We start from the raw sequence: 16,583 nt of genomic DNA on the forward strand, positions 1-16,583 counted from the left end.
ACTTGTTATTGTTTTAAAAAAAAAAAGAGTATTTTGATGTGGTTTTAATGCATGCAGTACCTCTGGTGGCATGCTCACTTCTGAATCAGAAGTTTTTGGATTAAGATCTAACTGTTGAGAGAAAATTCACAAACCAAAATGCAGGTGCTGGAAGTCTGCAATAAATTCCGCAAATCAAGGGCCTTTTGTCAGATCTGGATAAGCAAAGAAAGCATAATAGCCAGATCTGAAGGTATGCAGGACAAGGTAGATGCTTTTATTAGTGGGAGAATCTCAATCGGGGTTAAGACCATTTAAAATAGGGTGCAAAGAAATTTCTTCTCACCGGTGTAAGGTAAAAACATCATGAGATGGGACCGGAGAAGGAGTCACCCAGTACTAAGGAGTAACAGAATGCAGATGTGACCTTGTACACTCAAGATAAGCTTTGCACTAACAAGAATGATGCGCAGCAGACTAACAGAGAAGGGTAGCAACAGTTTATTCATTGGACAATGTCATGGTATGATCATTTACTAAGTACGTATCCTGAGGTATAAAAAAAACACCACTTGCTGATAACGGCAGAATGCGCCTTCTCCAACTAACACTGTTAGTTGCAAGTGTTACAATCCGGTAATAAAGAACAAAGAACCTTGATTTCGACTCAGTCTGGTGTCTGACTCACTCATTCATGAACAAAGCAGACCTAACATCGGGGTAGTCGAGTTTCCTGAATTATTTACCCCAGTGGGTTAAGGAAGCTAGAGGATGGTAAATTTTTGAAAGATTAAGGAATATTTGAAAGTCACAGAGAAGAATTGTGGTTTGGGGCAAATCAGCCATGATCATGTCGAATATCAGGGCGGTTTTAGGTGCCAAGTCGTAACTCCTGCACTTACTTTCTTGAATATCTACATTTTCCTAGGTCCTTCCTGTTACTTTGCGACTACATCGGCTCTTGTTCTGGAAATGGCCTTGACTTGGAATTTTCATTGTTTCTAAATTGCTCCATTGCCTTGTCCCTCCCTAGTCTGCAATCCCTCAGGAGTTGGTGTCTGAGTTCCAAAAATCCTGCTCCCTTGTGCATCTTACTACTTACCATTGGAGACTATGCCAAGGTTTTCTGCACTAGGACTCCCCACATTAACCTTTCTATTTCTCTACCTCTTTCTGCATCTTTAAGATGCTCCATTATCATTTAAATCTGTGACCCAATTTCAATTCACCAGTTCTAAAAGACTCCTTTATGGATCTCATCAAATTTTATACAATAGTGCTAATGTGATTTGCCTTCAGGTTTTGCTATTTTAAAGGGCTGAACACCTTTCACATCCATTCAGGATAATCAAAAGTAGTTTACAGCCAAGGAAGTGTATTTAAGGTGTACCCACTGGGCATCAAGTTCTTATTGCTGAGGGCAGTTACAGCTAATAACTGTTCTGTTTTCTTCAGCGCTAATGTATTCACTTCTGTGGTAAGATTTGTCTTCCAGCTAATTTTTTCTTTCTTTCTCTTTTATTACCTTCCAAAATGTATATAGACCAATAAACAAATAGAGTTTCAAATGCTTTTGTAGGGTAGAGACAAAGTGTCTATGGTTAATGGGTGTGAGCAGCATGGTTAGAGCATAGTTACAGCGCTGCTGACCCAAGTTCTATGCTGGCACTGTCTGTAAGGAGTTTATACGTTCTCTCTGAACCTGCTTAGATTTTCCCCAGGTGCTCTGGTTTTCTCCCACCCTCTAAAATGTATGGGATTGTCTGTTAATTGGTTGGAATTAGGCGGCATGGCTTTAAATGGCCAGAATCAACCTCTACTATGTGGTAAATAAATTTTAAAAAAGCAGAACTGACCTTAGCCATGCAATTCTCTTTATTAGCAAGCATGCAGCTGTCCAGCCAGGTGAATCACACAGCAAGAAAAGGGTAACTTCCCACCAGTTAATGCATGCAATTTTCCCTGGACTGTGGTTTGCACCTCTCGGTTTTAAGTGCCAAACACTGAGGCTGGATCAGAACTAATGTCCTATGTGGATGTTGAAGGTGCATCAAAATCTATTTTTCCTGGCTAGCTTCATAATGGGACGTTGGTGCAGAGTCTCTCTGCAAAGAGCAAAGCGGAAAAGCTGGAGCAGTGTTTTGAGCCAAACTGAAAGCAAAGTTTGTGAGTTTCCACAGTATTGAGAAATGACACTTTAATTGATCTGGTGTTGAATTGCAGCATGTGATGACCTCCTCTCTCGTGTGTCCAGGACATTCCATTGATGAATGAGCAACAACGGGAACAGTTCATCAGCAAACTTGGGATCACGGCAGAAGAAACGGAGGATGCTTCAGACGGCCCAGGTGAATCGATTCCAAATAAGTACAGCTGCAAGAAATGCCAAGTAAGTCTTGTTGCAGATACTGGGTGAAGGGGCTCCTTCAGACCTACCACAGTAAGGTAAAACAAGCTTGCAGCCTGCCCTCCCCAATTTTTGGTGAAGAAGAACAAGTTTCACGTGTCATGCAGGAGCATGTTTCATCAAGGACAAAGAGGAGTGGTGAAGCTCCAACATCTGTACGACCAGCAGCCACTAAACATCATTTGGTAGTCTGCTGGATTGGGAGATGTTGTTCTCCTGTTTGTGCCTTCGTGACTGCATGAATCTCATGCCATCTCAGAAATGCTGTTGGGGATCAGATTTATTGTCAGAGTACATACATGACATCACATACAACGCTGAGATTCTTTTTCCTGCGGGCGCGGCAGAGTGACCACTTATTGGCAAAAAAAAACAACTGTACTGAATGTACACGTAAACAAATAAAGAAAGGTAAACAAACTGCAATATAGAGAGGAAAAAAAATCAATAAAATGCAAAAGTAAGACTATTACTGGTAACTCAAAGAACTGTAAACAAACTGTACAAATACAGTGGGTATAGATATACAGTTATGAATAATGAGTAAAATACAAGTCCTTAAATGAGTCTCTGAGTTTATTGTTGAGGAGTCTGATAGTGGAGGGGTAGCAGCTGTTCCTGAACCTGCTGGTGCGAGTCTTGTGGCACCTAGACCTCTTTCCTGATGGCAGCAGCGAGGACAGAGCATGTGCTGGGTGATGTGGATCCTTGATGATTGCAGCGTACCCTGACGATTTTCTCGATGGTGGGAAGGGTTTTGCCTACGAAGTCCTGGGCTGTGTCCACTACCTTTTGGAGGCTTTCAGCTCGGGATCACTCACTATCCAACAGCACTGCAGCAACACCAGCTTCACTGTGTGAATCACGACAGCTTGAGACAGCAGCTCAGCCTCAGCTTCCCAGTGGTGTTGAAGGCTGGGCAGTATACTGTGCCCTTGCCAACGACACCCACTTCCTGGATCAATTTTATTGCACACCACTTATGGAAAGTTGCAACCTCGATTTTCTATTCCTCCCTTATGTCCCCAACTCCCCAAAAGCCGTCATCAGCTTTCAAAACAGAGAAGTTTAGATTATCATTAGGCAGGTAAATTATAGTATCAAGGCAGGTAAATTAAGTTTAAAGATACAGATAATCCTGATTGAAATCAAGGGTGAAATGAGCACCAATGGCCAACTCCTGTTTTAGTAGTTCAACAGAACCTACCTCTTCGGCCCATGGTGGGCACACTGACCAGTAACCACCCACTTACAGTAATTTTACCTTAATATCATTTTTTTTGGTTTTATCTCCCCACATTCTTATAAACTCCCAAACTCTTCCACTCAACTACACCAGAGAGCCAATTAACCTGCCAATCCATTTGGCTTTGGGATGTGTGAAGAGTTTATGGAGGAAACACAAGAAGCCATAGGGAGAAATGCAAAATCCTTTCTTTTTCAATCTTCTCCATTGGTTTTTATCATAAATGCAGTACAATGAAGAAAAGGGAACAAAACTATGTGTGTAAAACAATATAAACGCGGTCCCCCCTCCACTGCACTGGATAAAGACAGAAAAGAAATCAAAAACGTTCATATATTTGTTATTTTTTAGAATGTGTAAAATCCACACAGTTAAGATTGAACCTGGTTCTCTTGCACTGTGAAGCGAGGCTCTGTTATCCATGCTGATTTGTCAGCCTCTGTGTCCTTTTGCAGGCCACGTTTGACAAGGGGAGTCAATATTTAAAGCATCTGATGGAGATTCACAAGGAGAAAGGCTATGGCTGCACAATCTGCAATCGACGCTTTGCGCTGAAGGCAACCTATCATGCTCACATGGTCATTCACTGGGAAGAGTTGCCAGACTCTGATCCCAATGTTCAAAAGTAAGTGATTTTTAAGTTTCTTTGTCGCCTTATGCCTTTGGACCGGCTGGTTGTACAACTGGGAATTCCACTGTTAAATTGGACGGTTGCCAGGGACATCCCGCACTCTCTTCTGGGGCAACAACCATGTATGTGGCACAATTTTGAATGACTCCTGATGATCTAAATGCGCTATGTTTACTGGCATTCCATTATCCACCCTGAAACGTTCTCAAAGAGCTCAAGCAAATTTGTCAAATATCATTTTAGTCCTTTCTGTTTATGCTGCCTGATTGTCCCATTATTTTGTTTTTCCATATTTTTATTGAGTTTATATATACATGTATATATATATATATATATATATATATAAATATGCTCATACATAGATAAGAATATATATCCAACAAAGTAAATGTATATTAACAAGTAGCTGTAAACAACCTATGAAAGAGAAAAACAACAATGTATATAAAACAAAATCTATTCTAATAATCTAACCCTTCCCTTGTGAAATTATGATTAAACATATGTTCCATTAACAAATGAAAGAAAGGACAACCAAACCATAAAATGGGATCCAATCATCTTATAAATTCTGAAAATCTTTAATAAATGTAGAAAATTAAATTTCTTTACATTAGTAGAGCATCTAATTATTTTCCAGAGTCAAGCAGGCCATCACATCAGATAACCATGTGTAGGAGGGACAGCATCCTTCCATCTCATAAGTATGGCTCTTCTGGCAAAAAGAAGTGCAAAGACAACTACATGGGATTGTAGCCAGACAAATTTAAATCAGCTGACTTGCTAACTCCAAATAGGGCAAGAAAAGGATTAGGAGCCAAATCAATATTAAGAAGATACTTTCCTAATAATTGGAAAGCAAGGAACATGACCAAAACACATGAAATAATGTAACTTTTTCAGTCTTACGTCTATCACATTTTGACGAGAAATTAGAATAAAATATAGTCAATTGAAGTTTGGAAAAGTAAGCTCGATGCACTACTTTACATTGCAATAATTGCATTATTTTCTAAATATCTTGCTATCGCGTCCTTAATAATGGCTCCCAGCACTTTCACAATTTCAAATGGTTGCCTTGCTGACCAAAGGTTTATTGCTTTCTGTTTACCTCCTCCATAAGGCATCAATCTCTCATTTCAGTGAGAATAAACCCAGCCTATAGAATCTCTCCTGTAGAAGTATAGCCATCCATTCTAGACAATATGCCAGTGAATCTCTTCTAGACGCTCCTGTTGCTTACACTTCCTTCCTGTGGTGTGGTGACTAGTACAGTTCACCATATATCAAGTGTGGTCTAAGCACAATGTGGTACCACCATAACATGAAATCCCAGCTCTTGTTCTCAGTGCGTTGGCGTATAAAAATATGCATATCAGATCCCTTCTCATATTTACTCTACCTAAACCCTTCACAGATTAGATAATCTTCCACCCTTGTCTTCACTGGAGAAACAGTCACCATTCGTTCAAATCTTGACGAATACAGTCTCTTTTATGGCATCTGTTTTGCACCTTTTGAAGTATTTTTAAATTGGGGTGAATAGTTTTATTGCAATTTTCAAATCTGGTATATTTTAATGGCAGCATATGAAATGGTTCCTGTTCCCAAATAAACTGATCTCAATCTCTTTTTTGCTCGCTCTCTCTCTCTCTCTCTCTCTCTCTCTCTCTCTCTCTCTCTCTCTCTCTCTCTCTCTCTCTCTTTCTTAATCTATTCCAGATATATCCATCCCTGTGATATTTGTGGAAGGATCTTTAACAGCACAGGGAACTTGGAACGGCACAAGATCATTCACACAGGTAAACTATAATCCATGTGAGCACATTATAATTATCCAAGTTATCCAAATTTTATTTTTTATGTAGATTTCAGTTTTAATTTAATTTGTCTTGAAGCTAATTTGTTTCAAAATTCTGGAGGAAGTCAAAAGAGCAAGTTTTAAACAGTTGCTAGATATTAAATTAGAACCATTTCAATGTTTGGATCGAGTCCTAATTGATGGGAAACATAATTTGACACTTCCAGTCTTGTGATTTTCATGAACTGACTTGCACTGCAGTGGACAGTGTAGGTTTCATTGGACAGCTAGAGAGTAGGATGTTAAGTAAAGAGTACAAAAGTTCTTGGATATGGAGGGGAGGGGAAGGTGTAGGTACTGAGGGCTTGTGGTGAGATTGGACCAACTCGCCCTTCTGCTATTGATGATGTTTTTTGCCTGACATCATAGACTCCTCCCTTTACTTGGCTAGGGCAAGAAAGATTCCTGGGAAGATCATTGTGAACAAGCACGTCTTTCTTCCCCAACACCCCCATCCCCACCACCATTGTGATTTCCAGAAGGTGGAATGGCCAACAACACTTGCATGGTTTTGGTTCACGTTTCTGGAGAATTTCCTTAAAATAGACATTGATGAGTGAAAACTTCTTAAGTGTCTTTCAGAAGTGCCATTAACCGTTACAGCAGCACTTGAACAAGAAAGAGCCCGGATCTCTTTAAGTGGCAGCTGAATCATAAGGAATAGGAGCAGAAATAGGGTTTTCAGCCCATCGAGTCTGCCCTGCCATTTAATGATTCATTTTCCCCACTCACTCCCACTGCCTATCTCTCTCCCCATAACCTTTGATGCCCTGGCTAATCAAGAACATATCAATCTCTGTCTTAAATGCACCCAATGATCTGGGCTCCACAACTGCCTGTGGCCACAGATTTACCACCCTCTGGCTAAAGAAATTTCTCCACATCTCTGTTTTAAGCGGACACCATTCAATACTGAAGTTGTGCCTTCTTGTCCTCGACTTCACCACCATGGGGAACAACCTTTCTACGTCTACTCTGACCAAGCCTTACAATGTTTAAAATATTTCAGTGAGATCCCACCATTCTGCTAAATTCTAACGACTGCAGGCCAAGAGCTGTCAAACGCTCCTCATACGATAACCAGTTAATTCCCAGAAACATCCTAGTGATCCTCCTCTGAATACTCTCCAATGTTAGCTCATCATCCTTTCTTAAATGAGGAGCAAAAGCTGCTCAAGTGAGGTATCACCAGTAAAGTCTCAACATCACATCCCTGCTCTTGTATTCTATTCCTCATGAATGCCAGCATTGCATTTGTCTTCTTATCCACCGACTCAGTGTGCAGGTTTACCTTTGGGCTGTCCTGCATGGGGGCTTCCAGGTCCCTTTGTATCTGGTATTTTCAATTTTTTCCTGATTTAGAAAATATTCTGACCATTTTTTCTACCAAAATGCATGACTGTACACTTTGCGACATTGTATTTAATTTGCCACTTTTCGGCCCAATCTCCTAATCTATTTGTCCTTTTGCAGCCTCCCCATTTTCTGCAAACGTGGCCACAAAGCCATTCATTCCATAATCTCAATCATTAATGTATTACATAGAAAGAAGTGGGCCCAGCTCTGACCCCTGTGGAACTCCACTAGCAACTGGCACCCAAGCAGAATATGATCCCTGTATACCAACTCTCTGCTTCCTGCAAATTCTTTACCCATGCTAGTATGTTTCTTGTTACACCATGGGCTCTTATCTTGTTAAAGGCCTTCTGAAAATGCAAATACACAACATCCGCTGCATCTTCTTTATCTAACCTGCTTGTCACTTCTTCAAAGAATTCCAATAGGTTTGTCAAGCAAGATTTTCCCTTAAGGAAACCATGTTGACTTTGGCCGATCTTGTCATGTGACTCTAAATACTCCATCACCTCGTCCTTGACAATCGACTCCAACATCTTCCCAACTATTGACGTCAGGCTAACCGGTTTATAATTTCCTTTCTGCTGCCTCCCTCCCTTCTCCTGCTCAAAAATGGTAATTTATAGCTTGTGAATTTAATTATTCTAACAATTTCAATTAAAACTACAAGCATCATTGCTTATGTTTTCCGACTTGTTGAAATGAATTGTGGATCCTTAATTCTGTAATTGTGCAGTGGAATTGGAGTATAATTTGGAGATACAGCATGGTAACAGGTCCTCTAGGCCCATGAGTCTGTTCTGTTCAAGTACACACATGTGACCAATTCACCTACTAACACTGTATACATTTGGAACATGAGAGGAAACCAGAGCACCCGGATGAAACTCGTGCTGTCTTGAGGAAAATGTACAAGCTCCCTCAGAAAGCAGAAGTTTTGAGCCCAGGTCACTGGCACTGCAATAGCATTGTGCTAACTGTGGCATCTGTGTGTTTTCCAGGAAAATCAGAAACAAAATACTTAAGAGCTAGGATTGGCTGGCATCTAGCAGCCAATTAAAAAGTACTGGAAGCAAAGCCTTGTGGTATGTTTTCCTGATTCAGAATGCAGAGATTTAGTTTTCTTTCTTTCTTCTAGAGACAATGACCTCTCCACCTGTGTATTGACCCTCGGAATCAATAATTTCACCAAGCCCTCTAATTCTGGGCTCGTACTCCTCTATGAATATAATCATGCCCCCTGTGGTAGCTGAGGCTTCGACAGCCATGACACAATGCTCCAGAGTTTTGTCTGTACACCCATCTCTATTTTGAAGCGTTGAAAAGATTTTGATTTTGATTTCCCTCTGAGGTGATGCCTTAATCTTAGTCTGGCTGTTTAGGAGTGAAGAGCCACACCTGTGAGCAATGTGGGAAGTCCTTTGCCCGGAGGGACATGCTGAAGGAGCACATGAGGGTACATGACAATGTTCGGGACTACCTGTGCGCTGAATGTGGCAAAGGTGAGGAATCCCAGTTGGACCTGGGTTGCAGTCCACAAACTCCATGGCCGAGGAGCTGAGAGCTCAAGTATGAGCTATTGGTGGATGGGGAAAGAGGGAAGCCCCAATATCATTCTACCTGACTTGGCCATTCTTCTCCTCCTCTTCCTCCTCATTATTCACTCCTTCTGTTGCCTTGTTTGCTTTTCCCCTACCCTCTTTCTCTGTCTAGCTTCTCCCAGACCAGTCCTCCTTCACTTTTGCCCTTAACCCAGTAATAAGAAGAAAAGGGGAGCATGCTCTGCCATTAAACTATCTGTCCCGGGTCCCAGCTTCTCTCTGTGCAACCTCAGTCTTTCAAAAATGCATATACTTTCTCTTTAAATACTTCCAGTGATGTAATTTCCACAACCCTCTGTGGACAAGAATTCCCAACACGTCACCTTTTTTCTTTTCTACACTCCACTTTGACTGCCTCTTGATCCCTCTCCCTTCCTCTGTCCTTCTTGCCCATTCCTTGACCCATCCTCGCTTCTATTCAACCTCTGGTGCACCAGCATCCCCCTCTAATATCATAGCCTTACCTTCTGTGCGAAAATTCTCACTCCTTTGTAACTCTGAAGCACTTTCATGCTGGTATATTTTTTTTGTCTCTAGTTATAGGAATTAAATTGAGAGATACAGCACAGTAACAGGTCCTCCCAGCCCATGAGCCGCACCGCCCAATTACACCCATGCAACCAATTAACCTCCTAACCCTAACCCTTTTGGAATATGGTAGGAAACTCATGGTCATGGGGAGAATTACAGAGGCAGATTTGAACCCAGGTCACTGGCGATGTAATAGCATTGCACTAACTGCTCACAGTGCTGCCCTCTTCTTATCTGGCATCCTTCTTCAAGCAGTCTAATGTTGTTCTACATCTTTATGTTGTATTTTATGTAGTCCTCAATATCTCTGTGGATTATGTTCCTGTTCTCTTTTCCATGTGATATAATTGAGCTACTCGAAATGTGATCAACTATCTATGTGAATTGAGATTGAGAAGACAGTTTGGAAAATGAAAGGCCTCTGGGGACCTCAAGTGCATTTCTCTCTTGACTAGTGCGTAACTCCTTCAACCAATCATTTGTACCTCCTGGCTACACACATACTCAAGATTGCTTTATTCTTTTCCTTAATCCCATGAGACTGAAAGGAATATCTGACATGCTTCCCTAGCCCCTCAATAAAGGAGTGTTGATACTGATTGTCTATGAAATAGTTCACATAGGGTGGGAATTCTAAACTCTAATCTTGCTCAAGGTTTGTCCTTTATGCAAAAACAGCTTCTTCCCCTGTGCCATCAGATCTCTGAATGAATAATGAACCTATGGGCACTACCTCACTTTTTCTCTATTTATTTTTTTAAATCTTGTATTTACAACATTATAATTTATAGTAATTTTTGCACCTGGTTCTGCACAATATTGCTGGGGCAAAACAACAAATTTCATGGCACATGTTCATGACAATAAACTTAATCCTGATCCTGAATAATGTCTGATTTGCTTTCCCTTGCCCAGGGATGAAAACCAAACATGCCCTACGACATCACATGAAGCTGCACAAAGGGATCAAAGAATATGAGTGCAAAGAGTGCCATCGAAAGTTTGCCCAGAAGGTCAACATGCTGAAGCACTGCAGGAGACACACAGGTAACTATTGGTGAAAGTAAAACACAGGTAACTAACTATTGGTGAAAGTAAAACACAGGTAACTAACTATTGGTGAAAGTAAAACACAGGTAACTAACTATTGGTGAAAGTAAAACACAGGTAACTAACTATTGGTGAAAGTAAAACACAGGTAACTAACTATTGGTGAAAGTAAAACACAGGTAACTAACTATTGGTGAAAGTAAAACACAGGTAACTAACTATTGGTGAAAGTAAAACACAGGTAACTAACTATTGGTGAAAGTAAAACACAGGTAACTAACTATTGGTGAAAGTAAAACACAGGTAACTAACTATTGGTGAAAGTAAAACACAGGTAACTAACTATTGGTGAAAGTAAAACACAGGTAACTAACTATTGGTGAAAGTAAAACACAGGTAACTAACTATTGGTGAAAGTAAAACACAGGTAACTAACTATTGGTGAAAGTAAAACACAGGTAACTAACTATTGGTGAAAGTAAAACACAGGTAACTAACTATTGGTGAAAGTAAAACACAGGTAACTAACTATTGGTGAAAGTAAAACACAGGTAACTAACTATTGGTGAAAGTAAAACACAGGTAACTAACTATTGGTGAAAGTAAAACACAGGTAACTAACTATTGGTGAAAGTAAAACACAGGTAACTAACTATTGGTGAAAGTAAAACACAGGTAACTAACTATTGGTGAAAGTAAAACACAGGTAACTAACTATTGGTGAAAGTAAAACACAGGTAACTAACTATTGGTGAAAGTAAAACACAGGTAACTAACTATTGGTGAAAGTAAAACACAGGTAACTAACTATTGGTGAAAGTAAAACACAGGTAACTAACTATTGGTGAAAGTAAAACACAGGTAACTAACTATTGGTGAAAGTAAAACACAGGTAACTAACTATTGGTGAAAGTAAAACACAGGTAACTAACTATTGGTGAAAGTAAAACACAGGTAACTAACTATTGGTGAAAGTAAAACACAGGTAACTAACTATTGGTGAAAGTAAAACACAGGTAACTAACTATTGGTGAAAGTAAAACACAGGTAACTAACTATTGGTGAAAGTAAAACACAGGTAACTAACTATTGGTGAAAGTAAAACACAGGTAACTAACTATTGGTGAAAGTAAAACACAAGTCTACAGACACCGTGCTGGAGAAACTCATCAGGTCAAACAGTACTTCATTCACAAATTCTGTACCAACATTTCGGGCTGGAGCCCTTCTTCAAGGCCTGAAACATTGGTTATCTTTGCTGTCATACCTTGATGATCTTTGCAATATAAAAGTGCACTGTTTGACTTGCTGGGTTTCTCCAGCATTGTGTTTTTACGAACTATTGATGGACATCTATTCTCTTTCTTGTCTTGCCATTGAATTGCTGCATGGCTGCCATGCCCTCTCTAGCTTCGTCTTAAATTTACCATTTTAATTTGAGATAATCTGACCGAGAAAGGGCAGAGGACCTTGCCTGGATGAAAGAAGACGTGAATAAAGCACGCCACAACCTCTCAGGAGCTTGCAGGGCTTTGGTATGACATCAAGACCCTTGGCATCATTGGTATGGGGGGTGGGGGGAGACCGACATCGCTGAGCCCTGCCAAAGGTAGTGGTCACAGCCCAGCACATCACAGGCAAAACTCTCCTCACTATCGAGAACATCTACGTAGTACACTGCTGTCAGAGAGCAGTAGCGATCATCAAGGATTCACACCACCCAGGACATGCTCTGTTCTCGTGGCTGTCATCAGGAAAGAGGTCGAGGGGCCACAAGACTCATACCACCGGGTTCAGGAATAGTTGCTCCCCCTCCACCTTCAGACTCCTCAACAACAAACTGTCTCGGAGACTCATTTAAGGACTCTCACTTTGCACGTTATTTGTTGTTGAATATATATTTTCTGTATTGCACAGTTTGCACGCTCTTTCATTTCTTTCTTTTGTTGATGTATCTTTTCTCGAGTACAGGTGTTTTGCACTTCTGACAAGTAAAAATTCTACCTGACCTGCAGGAAAAAGAATCTCAGGGTTGTATGTGATGTCATGTACGTACCAACAATAAATCTGAATTAGCGGAGACTGCAGATGGTAGAATCTGGTGCAAAAAAAAACCAACTTGCTGGAGGAACTGAGCAAGTCGAGCAGCGTTAGTGGGAGAAAAAATCTTGATGAATGATTCCAACCTGAAATGTCGACAATTTGCCCTGATGCAACTTGACCTGCTGAGTTCTTCCAGCAGATTGTTTTTTTTTCTTATTATCCGAACAGGAATAGGTGAGAAGCCCCATGAAATTAATGGATGGCAGAAATGGTCCATTAGTTTCTGCTTGCCCATCTATAATTGTTTTGAGGGGAACAAGTTGTTCTTTATATATGACCAAGGTTTATGTTAAGAACTATTTCAAGGATGGCTGTACTGTAGGGCACAAATTGGCATCTTCCATTTGTGGGACATAGTTCTAAGGCCCTTCTGAGAAGAGTTATCAAATAAGTATTGACTCCAAGTTACCTAGCCAAAAATGAGGTGGGTTATAATTAGCATTTTGAAGGTTTCAGGGAGAAATAGCAGACTTTGGGATGTAGACAGCTAAAGGTGCTACTGTAGTTTGTAGAGCAAAGAATTCAAGGATACTCAAGGCCAGAATTAAGGGAATGTAAATCCAAATGTTAGAGGACTGGAGAGAATTAGGGATAGCTGATGGTGAGACAATGGAGGTAATCAAACAGAAGAATGTTGGGAATTTTAAAATTCAATGCAGGAGGTAGCCCAATAAAATGAGACATCTTTGGAATGAATTTTGTATTCAAAGAGGATGCTGGTTTCCATTTATGGAACTCCGTAACTCAGCGTAAAGCAGCTCAATGTTTTTTGCATAGTTTTTGATATCCTGTAGATATTGTGTGCTTCTCGTTCTCTAGGTGTGAAGGATTTCATGTGTGAACTATGTGGGAAGACCTTCAGTGAGAGGAACAGTATGGAGAACCATAAACTACTTCACACAGGTGTGTATGTCAAATTAAATTAATCTCATTCAAGCAGGGGCCCGATTTTCAGCAAGTACTGATGAAATCAACTCCACCCTTGTGGGGAAGAAACATCTTTTCAATGGAAACTGTATTGTGTTAAGAATAATGGGGGAAAGCTGCAGGATTTTGAGAAAGAACGGAGTATTGATTTTAATTTGTAGCTGTAAGGGATTAGTATGGTGCATGTGGGGCTGAATTGTCTCCTTGCAACTAAGGTTCTAATCTAATGAAGAAATTGGATAATCGAGCAATTTACAGATAAGTTGTCCTTCCCTTGGATTTGCAACCTTGACTATCAGAACTATTGCCAAAATTCTAACATACTGGATTTTAAAGTCTATTAAGGACTTGTCCCGTTAACCTTTTTGATAATGTTCTTCTGTAGCAGGCCACTAATCCAATTTTTTAATCCTTTCTCTTTTCTCCCCCTTTCTCCTTCCCAACTTTCTTGCTCTCAGTTGGAAAGCAGTGGACTTGTAGTGTCTGTGAGAAGAAATTTGTTACTGAGTACATGCTCTTCAAACACATACAGCTGACTCACAAAAAGGTGGAAGCCCAGAACTGTCACCTGTGTGGCACAAAGGTTTCGACACGAGCTTCGATGAACAGGCACATGCGGCGCAAACATCCTGAGGTAAGAGGCTTTCAGGAGCTTGCCAGGGCCTTTGTTGACAAGAATAGCCACTTAACTCTGTCCTGTCAGTGGGGAGAGGGGGAAAAGAAAAGGCTTTGTGTTGCAGAAAGAAAATGGCTCTTCAATCCAGCTGACACATTTTCAACATGAACTCAGTGTGGTGTCATAACAATCTGAGAATAACCCTGTGCAGGACAGTCAGACTGATTATATACTCAACCATAGTTTGAGTACCAAATGGTGGATCGAAATAGCTGTGAAGACCACTACTGTTGCAATGTTGGTATTCATCTCGAGAGGAATGGGATACAAGAGTAGGGATGTAATGCTGAGGCTTTATCAGGCACTGGTGAGGCCTGACTTGGAGTACGGGGTACAGTTTTGGGCTCCTTATTTAAGAACGGATGTGCTGGCATTGGAGAGGGTTCAGAGAAGATTTACAAGAATGTCTCCTGAAATGGAGGGATTAGCATATAAGGAACATTTGACTGCTCTTGGACTGTACTCCTTGGAGTTAAGAAGAATGAGGGGGAACCTCGTAGAAGCATTTTGAATATTGAAAGACCTGGCAAAGTAGTTTCCCATGGTAGGGGAGTCGAGGACAAGAGGACACAACTTAAGGATTGAAGGGCGCCTATTTAAAACAGATATGCAGAGGAATTTCTTCAGCCAGAAAGTAGTGAACCTCTGGAACTTGCTGCCACATTCAGCTGTAGAGGTCGTCATTGGGTTTATTTAAAGCAGAGATTGATAGGTATCTGAATAGTCAGGCTATAAAAGTTTATAGGGAGAGGGCAGGGGAGTCGGGCTGAGTAGGAGAATGGATTAGCTCATGATGGAATGGCAGAGCGGACTCGTTAGGCCGAATTTCCTGCTTCTATATGGGTGTGGGGGGGGGGGGGGGGAAAGACGGCATCTCGACTCGGGTGGGTGAGGGGGGAGAGAGATGGCAGCGCAACTTGGGTGGGGGGGAGAGAGACGGCAGTGCGACTCAGGTGGGCGAGGGGGGAGAGAGACTGCAGCACGACTCGGGCGGGTGGGGGGAGGGGAGGACAGAGGCACGGCAGCTGGACTCAGGTGGGCGAGGGGGGAGAGAGATGGCAACGCAACTCAGGTGGGTTGGGGGGAGGAAAGAGAGACGGCAGTGCGACTTGGGTGGGCAGGGAGAGACAGCAGCGCAACTTGGGTTGACTAGGGGGAGAAAGACGCCAGCGCAACTGGTGGATAAAGCAGCACAATTCGGCTGGGCTTAAATCTGAGGCAGTTGGCTTTTGTTCTGAAATCGTGACAAATCCGAATTGGGAACACACTGTCCCCCAAGGGTTCCGGATAAAGGATTGTGTACCTGTAGTACAAATTATACTTTAAGGTGAATATTTATAAGGTGAGAATCTAGGAATGTTGAACTGCTTCATTAGAGTAGTGAGGAGATCTGATAGAAGAGTTTCCGATTGAGAAATCCCAAGAATATTATTAATTCCCATAGTTGCTCTACAATTATTGATTTAAGAGAGGCAAATAGCCTTCTATGCTCAGTGTCAATGGAATAGTTTGGTGTCTGTTTCTTATGCACTTGTTGATGTGTTTGATCTCCACCCCGCACCCCACTGCTCGTTAACCAGCTCTGTCGCAATGATTGGGTTTTACTCTTTTGTTACAGCAGGACCTAAGTTTGCACGAGAGTGAGCTAGCTGAATTGGGACAGATGAAGAGATCAAAACGAGCACATAGGAAGAAGAGGAAAGTGGAAGAGGAAGAGGAAGACGAGGATGAAGAGGAAGACGAGGATGAAGAGGAAGACGAGGATGAACCAGGATCTCCTTCCGAAGAGGCAGCTATGTTTTCATACACAGACAAGGAGACTGGTTTTGCATCAACAGTGGAAGATGAGACAGATTCAGCGGTGCAAAACATGAGTCAGGTCAGTGTGTTAGTGAAGCAGAATTAGATGAAGATCTGCTGTGAAATCAACATAATAATAGTGCAAAAAAAGTAAAACTTTTATTTGCAGACACTTTCACTACTTCAAAACATTCTTAAGCACTTTCCAATGTGGGTGCCATTTTAATGTATAAAACGAGAGGCCAATCTGCACACAGAGAATCCCCAGTGCTAAAGACCGAACCCACTCTTATGCTTTGATGTAAATTAGGAAATAAATATACTGGATAACAATTTTTTTTTCCCAAGAGTTTTGCTTCCTGAAAAAAAATTGGGATTATGATAGACAATTTGAAGCTGAACACAGATAATTTCA

The 16,583-nt window shown here is 41.2% G+C and overlaps 1 protein-coding gene across 5 annotated transcripts in view; it reads left to right on the top strand.

The window, feature by feature from the left end:
• Nucleotides 1-16,583, top strand: part of prdm15 (PR domain containing 15) — a 64,774-nt gene that overhangs the window by 46,450 nt on the left and 1,741 nt on the right. For 3 of the 5 annotated variants that reach the window (XM_069888835.1, XM_069888837.1, XM_069888839.1), the window contains 8 exons: nucleotides 2,234-2,368; nucleotides 4,088-4,257; nucleotides 5,986-6,065; nucleotides 8,863-8,982; nucleotides 10,528-10,659; nucleotides 13,585-13,668; nucleotides 14,151-14,326; nucleotides 15,987-16,247. In XM_069888835.1, coding sequence (XP_069744936.1) covers nucleotides 2,234-2,368; nucleotides 4,088-4,257; nucleotides 5,986-6,065; nucleotides 8,863-8,982; nucleotides 10,528-10,659; nucleotides 13,585-13,668; nucleotides 14,151-14,326; nucleotides 15,987-16,247 — 1,158 coding nt within the window. The remainder of the gene's footprint in view (nucleotides 1-2,233; nucleotides 2,369-4,087; nucleotides 4,258-5,985; nucleotides 6,066-8,862; nucleotides 8,983-10,527; nucleotides 10,660-13,584; nucleotides 13,669-14,150; nucleotides 14,327-15,986; nucleotides 16,248-16,583) is intronic. The other 2 variants (XM_069888836.1, XM_069888838.1) reach the window with 2 other exon arrangements.

Source organism: Narcine bancroftii, chromosome 7 (assembly GCF_036971445.1).
Source record: "Narcine bancroftii isolate sNarBan1 chromosome 7, sNarBan1.hap1, whole genome shotgun sequence".
Taxonomy (NCBI): domain Eukaryota; kingdom Metazoa; phylum Chordata; class Chondrichthyes; order Torpediniformes; family Narcinidae; genus Narcine; species Narcine bancroftii.